At 37.8% G+C, this 7,799-nt stretch overlaps 1 protein-coding gene across 2 annotated transcripts; it reads left to right on the top strand.

Annotated features, from left to right (window-relative positions):
• Positions 1-1,972: 1,972 nt before the first annotated feature.
• zdhhc4 (zinc finger DHHC-type palmitoyltransferase 4) lies at positions 1,973-7,436 on the top strand. 2 transcript variants are annotated; one of them, XM_026915076.3, is made up of 7 exons: positions 1,973-2,116; positions 2,375-2,513; positions 4,595-4,668; positions 5,130-5,308; positions 5,389-5,514; positions 5,690-5,925; positions 6,374-7,436. In XM_026915076.3, the coding sequence occupies exons 2-7, from the start codon at positions 2,391-2,393 to the stop codon at positions 6,662-6,664; spliced, it is 1,029 nt and encodes a 342-aa protein (XP_026770877.1). In that variant the 5' UTR covers positions 1,973-2,116; positions 2,375-2,390; the 3' UTR covers positions 6,665-7,436. The 2 variants fall into 2 exon arrangements, with proteins under 2 accessions (XP_026770877.1, XP_026770878.1); XM_026915077.3 differs by having other exon boundaries at positions 1,977-2,116; positions 2,380-2,513.
• Positions 7,437-7,799: the final 363 nt, after the last annotated feature.

The raw sequence follows: 7,799 nt of genomic DNA, 5'->3' as shown, positions 1-7,799 counted from the left end.
GGAGATTGATTTCCTCAGAAAGCTCAACTCTGGGCTCAATCGCAAATACGGTTTCTTATTCCCCAGGTAGAACACAGTAATGCACAGCAGTGTAATACTCAGTAACTCCCCCAAACGCAAAATCATTAGCATCAATCTAACTAATGTAAACACCACATTTTTTATTAAATCTAATTAATGCAGTAATACAAAGGGCCAGGTACAAAGGCAAGTGACTCAGGGCTAACTGAATTATTTAGCACCAGTGCCAAACAGACACTCTTCCTCAATCAATGTCTCATCTTACCAGCTCAAAGGCTCTGGACCACAAAGCAGAGAAACAGTTTGGGATTTCAAAGAAAGTGCAAACAATTCCTTGACTGTGCACTCATTTAAAGCACTTTGGTCTGTGTTAACTTTAAATGGTCAACAGTCCTGGAGGGACAGGGTGCAGTGCAGTTTGGTGATTTCCCTGAGCAAAAACATTTGATTTAACTCATCAGTTAATACCAGGTTAAGTAGATGCTTTAGTGGCAGAAAATCACCCCTTCGTTGGACTCTGGTCCTCCAGGACTGGATCTTATGACTCCTGCTTTTAAGGAATCCATCCAATTTAACACAAATTATACTGAAATACAACAACCATTTTTTTCCTTAACAGAATACTATAAATTAAAAATACTGTTGGTACGAATCTGCTGAGCTCCCAAAACATGTTGAGAAGGGGATGGACACAGAAAGTGAAACACTTCCAAATTGAGTAACTAAACAGTTCAGTTACAGTTCTGAGAGAAACACAAATGCAGGGTTAGCCTACCCCAACAGACTGCTCTCCTCCAGTCTATGAGAAATAGCCGGCAGCCTAAAAGACACAGGTAGGGATGCTTACATACCTTTTTACAATTGCTGTATTTGTTGCTGGACATTAAGCCCCTGAAGTTTTTTCTGTGCTACCAGGTCCTGAAGGCATCAACTGTGTTGTGCTGTAACCAGAGAAGCGTTTGCAGCTCCAGCCAGGTTTCAACCGGAGCAACCTGAGCCTTGTAGAGGTCCATCTAGAACTGCTCTGATACAGTGAAAATTAGGACAAACCATCTAAACAGTAATACTACATGACTATAAAGTCTGCAGAACAGAAATATCTACAATACATACATTATTGAATATGGAGTGAGTAATGAAATACATTTTTAAGCGTTTTATGTATAGGTTTATTTGTATTTATGCCAAAGATTTTATATATCCAGTCCAGGGTTCCTCACAGGTCATAAGGACACCAGGTCTGTTATCTATCTATCTATCTATCTATCTATCTGTTCATTCATTCATAGACATGATGTTGATGATAATGATGATGATGGAGTGATGATGTTATAAACATTGTTACGGTTGTTATGGTTATTTAATTTTCATTATTATAAATTTGAATGAAATGAGTTTAAAAGTTACAGTAGTGGGGCTTAGTTATGTAATATGAACATAATAAGAATAGATAAGAATAAATAAAGCAGACTTGGATCTACAAATTTAATAAATCTGTTTATATAATCTGAAATGTTTGTGGCTGCAGAAAGGGTCTGGTTTAGTGTCAATGATTGTGTATACAAGCAATGGCTGTGTGTTACCCTAGTGTAAACCATGTATGAAAATTCATAGTTGCAAAAATAATGTTGAAATAATAATAATAAAATTACATTAATTATATTAAATTAAATTTAAAAGTACAGTTCCAGCATTTAGCAGATGGCTAATTATCCAGAGTGCCTTATAGAAGCTTTATAGGCTTATAGAACTTTGTAGACTGTTACAAAAAAAAAATCCTCTGGTACAAACCTGTTAGAGAGAAGTTAGAAAGCACAGAAGTCAATGGATCTTTTAACATAATTAAATTGCTACATATTTATTTATTTATTTGTTTGTTTGTTTGTTTGTGTATGTATGTATGTATGTATTTATTTATTCAGCGAATTAATCAGAACGCTTAGCTTCCTGGGGACTTTTACATTGACGCTGAGTGAAAAGGAGTCTGTTGTTTTGACTCGCTTCACCAGGCTGGTTACCTGTGGCCAATGAAAGGAGAGCTGAGGAAATAAACTGCCGGGGGAAATGTGGAAGAATGCTTTGTAAATGAAGAAAGGTAGTTTTTTCAGTTTCTTTTTCCTTTAGTAAACTGGTACCAGAGTATTTTGCCCATGGCGAGTTAAAATGAATGAGTTTCATGGTCGTTATGTAGCTTGCCGGCTACGTGAACTGAAATTAAAGTAAAACTAAAGTAGTTCACGCAGGTAGTTAGCTAAGTTAGTACAATAAGCTGTAGAATTCCAGCTAGAACTAAGAGCTGGAGTGAGAAATGTACTCGGAGAAATGTGTGTGTGAATGCTGTTTGTTTGTTCAGCACAGCGCCCAGGTAAATGGACTTCGTGACGCTTTTCGGGATCTATGTGGCGGTGGTGCTCACCTGCATCGCCCTGGTGTGCAGGTACTCAGGCCAGCAGCACACTCCCTTCAGCCGAGTCTACAGCACTCTGTCTGAGGTAAACACTCCACTACAGACACAGGGGGAGCTGTCCTCTCACAAATCTCCCAAAGCTCCCAACCTAAAGAGATTACAGTTTCAAACTAATTTACAGTAAACGTCGTTAGTTCTGCACTGGAGTAAGACTCATAAATAATGGAGAAAATATGACAGTCAATAAGCATCATTCAAACTGCATGTCAGAATGATAACATGTTCCTCAAACTATGGGCTGATGTGCTATATATATATATATATATATGGCCAAAAGTTTGACACACAACCATCACACCCATATTTGCTTTTTGAACATCCCATTCCAGATTTAGTCCTCCTTTGCTATTATAATATCCTTCACTCTTATGCGAAGGCTTTCCACTAGATTTTGGAGCGTGGCTGATTTTGGAGCGTGGCTGATTTTGGAGCGTGGCTGATTTTAGAGCGTGGCTGTTGGGATTTTGCTCATTCAGTCACAAGAGCATTAGTGAGGTCAGGCACTGATGTCGAGGTGAGGAGGTCTGGTGGTCATTCAGCATTCCTGTTCATCCTGAAGGTATTCAGTGGGCTTTCAAGCTATTTGAAGGTATTCAAAGGCTTTCATTTAAGGCTTTCATTCAGGGGTTGAGGTCAGGGCTTCATGCAGGCCACTCCAGTTCTTCCACTCCAACCTTGGCAAATCATGACTTCATGGCGCTCGCTTTGTGCACAGGGGTATTGTCATGCTGGAACAGGATTGAGCCTCTTAGTTCCAGTGAATTGTTCCAGCTATCCAGTATTGTTACAGCATACAAAGATATTCTAGACAATTCTGTGCTTTCAACTGTGTGGCAACAGTTTGGGGAAGAACCACATATGGGTGTGATGGTCAGGTGGCCATATAGTGTATGTACTACAGTTGTAATGTATGGGTTATATACATGATTCTCTTTACTGTGTAAAGAATAGACAACATGTTGACTTAAAACTCTCTTATAACACAAACTCAGAACTAGACCTTTTACTTCCTAACAGTTAAAGTCTCAGGATGACATTAGAGAAAGCTTTTATTGAGTTTTACTCCCCTTTCAAACACTAGAACAACTAATTCATTCATCTTCAGTAACTGCAGTAACTTATCAGGGTTGTCAGCATCTCAGTGTATCCGGAGCCTATCCCAGGAACACCGGGTGTGACGCCAGTCCATCGCAGGACACTGTGCAAATACATATTCACACCTCAGGGCACTTTAGCATAGACAGTCTGCCTACTTGTTATTGGGAGGTGGGAAACTGGAGGAAATACTTCCTGGACAAAACCAGCGCGGATACAGGGAGAATGTGCGAAACTCCACACAAACAGCAACCCGAGCTAAGAACTGGACTAGACCAATACAGTAAAAAGTAATTGCTATTATGCACCATCAAGCTGAAACTTGGCCATATAAGTGTTTACATGTCTACAATGATGCTGCATAAGCACAAATTCCTCCTATTGGGAAATGATGTATTGTATAGATTTTGAGCTTAATTTACAAATACTTTTGACTGATTCATGTTCTAAAAAATATTATTAAAGATTTATTGACTGCCCTAACAACTGCCCCAAACATCCAATGTAAGTGAGTTTCAGGTGAACAGGTTTTCCAAGCTTTTTCTGCTTACAGGGAAACATGTCAGAATGGTTATCTGACGTAATCACACATACACTACAGATGTGGTAGATAGAGAGTGGGCTGGAAAAAATGCTGAAGTAAGCTCAAATAGACTTACTTGTATGGTGTAATAATGGTAACATACTATTATTTATTTTAAAAAAGTATTATATACATTACATAATGTCAGATCATTATATATGTTTAAAAAATGAGAAAAGACAAAAAACAACCCACTTAATTACATTTAAGTGGAGAATTTTAATTACTTTGTCATTAAACCATTTCAACTAAGTCAGATTATTTGAAATGAAAGAATATTTTTCAGGCTCCATGCAGCTTAAACTACCCTTTGATCCAGCTGAACACTAAACCAACAGATCCACCTAAAAAAAAAAGTGAAACTTCCCCTTGACACGTCTGTTACTGAAATTCAAATATTTTTACACATACTTATTTTTGTTACCCAGATTGTTTCCCCTTGGATTCCACAATGCATTCAGAATATTTTCTACAGGAGCATGCACAGACTCTTCCACCAGAGGTGAGAATTTCAACCAAATCCAACATTGCCTTAATCAGGTATTTCATATTTGCTTATCACAGTATATAAGTGCTTCTCCAGTTTGTTGTTTAGTGTAAGCCCCCTTTGTGGGAAATTAACATCACTAAGCACAGTTTTAGACAGTAAAAATACTAATACTTTAATTTTGTCATACTGTATATAATGTTTTAATACACATAAACATATTAAATACACAGGAACACTTTAAAATTCAGATTTTATTCAAAATTACCATGGCTTTGGTGAAAATAACTTTTGTATTTTTTTTTTAAAGTTTGTATTACACAACAGCATGAGTTACAGTATCTCTTGCAAGATGCCAGATTACTGATGACTAATGGAAATTGCATAATACTTGTGTTGGTCTGTTATTGTTAAATTATGCTAGTTGATTAATTGTATAATATTTATTAAGTATGCCTTTTTCTCTTTTGCCACAGAAACAGGTTCTTCATTTACTTGCACCTTATTCTTGAGGCTGCTGTGTATGGAGAATTCTCCTACGAGATCTTTGGGTTCTGTTTAGAAATGGACACCACTTTGTTTAATGTGTGTCTTCCATATTTCTTCTTGGCAATTAAGTCCTACATATTTTACCTGTGCTGTAGCAAAGATCCAGGTAAGCAACATGCTTAAATCAAATGACTGGTTACTAATGTAGAGCCTCAGACAGTCTGGCTAAGTTTGCTTTCTTTTTAGGTACACTGACAAAGGAAAACCATGCAGTTCAGCTGAAGGTGTACCAGTATGACGACAAGTTATTTCAAGAGGGAATCGTTTGCCAAACATGTCAGTTGGTGAAACCTGCCAGATCTAAACACTGTAGTGAGTATTACTTCATTCTGGAAAGTACAGAAATTTAAATCTCATCATGCAGAGTCCTGCAAATTGGCAGTTCCGTGCCAAAGATCAGCTTGTTGTCTTGCCGTTTCACTGACATTTCTAACCTGGAAAAATTGTTGTTTAAATCCCTAAAATGATTATTTTTTCTCTTATTTAGGTGTATGTGACCGATGTGTCCAGAGATTTGACCACCACTGTGTGTGGGTGAATAACTGCATTGGTGCTCAGAACACTAGATTCTTCCTGCTCTACCTGCTGAGCGTATGCGCCATGGCAGGCGATATTGCACTTCTCACGGCAGACATGTTGTTTCATACTGTCCTGCGATCTGGAATCATGCATGCACATTACGTTGGTCAGCAGCAGCCTGTAGGACCACTGTTTGTCATACAGGTAGGTCACCAATGAATGGGTCCATAAATACATAAATCATAGGATAATATGGAAAGAAAGATGGATGATGGAGAAAATGAACAAGAATGTCTCCACAGTCTTTCGACAGAATGACTTCAGTGTTGTTGATCCAGGCCAAATTCACTACTTTTTCTCCTCTTAGTAACTGTAACCAAATTCTGCAACAAGTGCCCTAAAAGCTCTATGTCAGTATTAGGAGCTTTGTTATCTAATCTTAGGGAGAAAGCTTTTCCCATACACATGCTTATAGTGACTTTACAGTAGTGCTAAACTGAGTATTTATGCAGAAATTTTTATAATAGCCTTATTGTTAACACTGCGACTGCTGGGAGAAAAAAAAAGTCTAATTTCACAGTCCAGGAAGTATTTCTAGGCCTTGATAAAGCTGACATTTCCAAGGCTAAATGATGCAAACCTCTCTCCACAGCACCTCTTCATGACCTTCCCCAGGATAGTCTTCATGCTTGGCTTCGTGGTATTTGTATTTTTCCTTGTAGCGGGGTATACCATGTTTCACTGTTACCTGGCTCTGGTGAATCAGACATCTAATGAATGGTTCAAGCAGAAAGGCCATGGCTGCCAGTACTGCAATCCTGTCTCTGGACATCGATGCCATACTTCGTACAACCCATTACGTGGTTTTTATCACAGAGGAATCCTCAAAAATCTTGCAGAAATAGTTTGGCCTTTATGCCCTACTCAGAAGAAACACGATTAGCTTTTGGTTAAAGGAGTTTGGTCAAAAAAGAAATTTACACAATTTTCTCCTGAGCCCAGATGTAGTGATACAGAGCTACAGTGTTGGCTCATGTTGCTGACAAGTAAGGGAAGCTTATAGCCACCAGTTTAGCATTGTGCAAACTACATACCTAAATCGTTGCACATTTGCACTGCATTAAGTAATCTCAAAAACACTTGCTTATGTGGTTTCTGAATTTGTATGACACTTTTTTATTTATAAAATGCACGAAAGGACATCACAGAGCTGAAAACAGTAGCAGCAGCCATCATGAATCCAGAATCACCTTCCCCTTTATTTTATAGTTTCGTGTGACTCTGTGGAAATATCAGTTTTGTAGAAGTCGCAGAGTCATATGTTAGAAGTGATTTAGATAAAATAGTTTGATATTTAATTGTTTTAATTCAGACCTATTATTTTATGAAAAGGTTTACATACATGTGGTGTCTAAAAATGCTAAAAATGTTTCCTGAGGCAATGTGTGAGAAATTAGATGCAGTTTGCATAAAGCTTTCTCTTTACTTAGTTCTGTAGCTCCAGTATAAAAAGGAAAAGCAAATTTTGGACCCCAGACATGTGTTGTGACTATTTTTAGCTGTAGTATCTTGTGATACTTTTAATCTGTATGTTTTCTTTTAAAGTGATGTTTTAATATCACTGTTTTTAATACATTGTGTTTTATATTGTTTCGGTGGGTGAGATTGTTGAAATAAATGATTTTTATCTGATGTTTATTAAACAAGTGGCTGTAGATCAGCTGTGTTTCTCTCTTATTCCCTGCTGAAAAATCCAGCTTGTTCTGAATAGCTCCCAGCTGCCAAAACACAGGCCAAGCTAGTCAAACTGGTAGCCTGTCTTTGCGTGCTGACAGAAAGGAAACGGTTTCTGAATTACTGCTACTAATGCAACATTGCAGACAAGTTGCAGACAAGATTTGTAGGCAGGGTTGGTTTAAGAAGAGTGCAACAGATTTTGTTAGCCTTGTAAAATGTCAATTTTAAGACTGAACATACTTTATAAAACCATTATCTAGGCTGTTGTGTTCATAAGTGCCTGATATACACCAGTTTTCAGTCACAGTAGCCCCGTGTACACAAGTTTTCAGTCACAGTAG

Source organism: Pangasianodon hypophthalmus, chromosome 12 (genome assembly GCF_027358585.1).
Source record: "Pangasianodon hypophthalmus isolate fPanHyp1 chromosome 12, fPanHyp1.pri, whole genome shotgun sequence".
Classification (NCBI taxonomy): Eukaryota; Metazoa; Chordata; class Actinopteri; order Siluriformes; family Pangasiidae; genus Pangasianodon; species Pangasianodon hypophthalmus.
The sequence above is the reverse complement of the archived record's forward strand: the minus strand, read 5'-3'. Positions and strand labels throughout refer to the sequence as shown.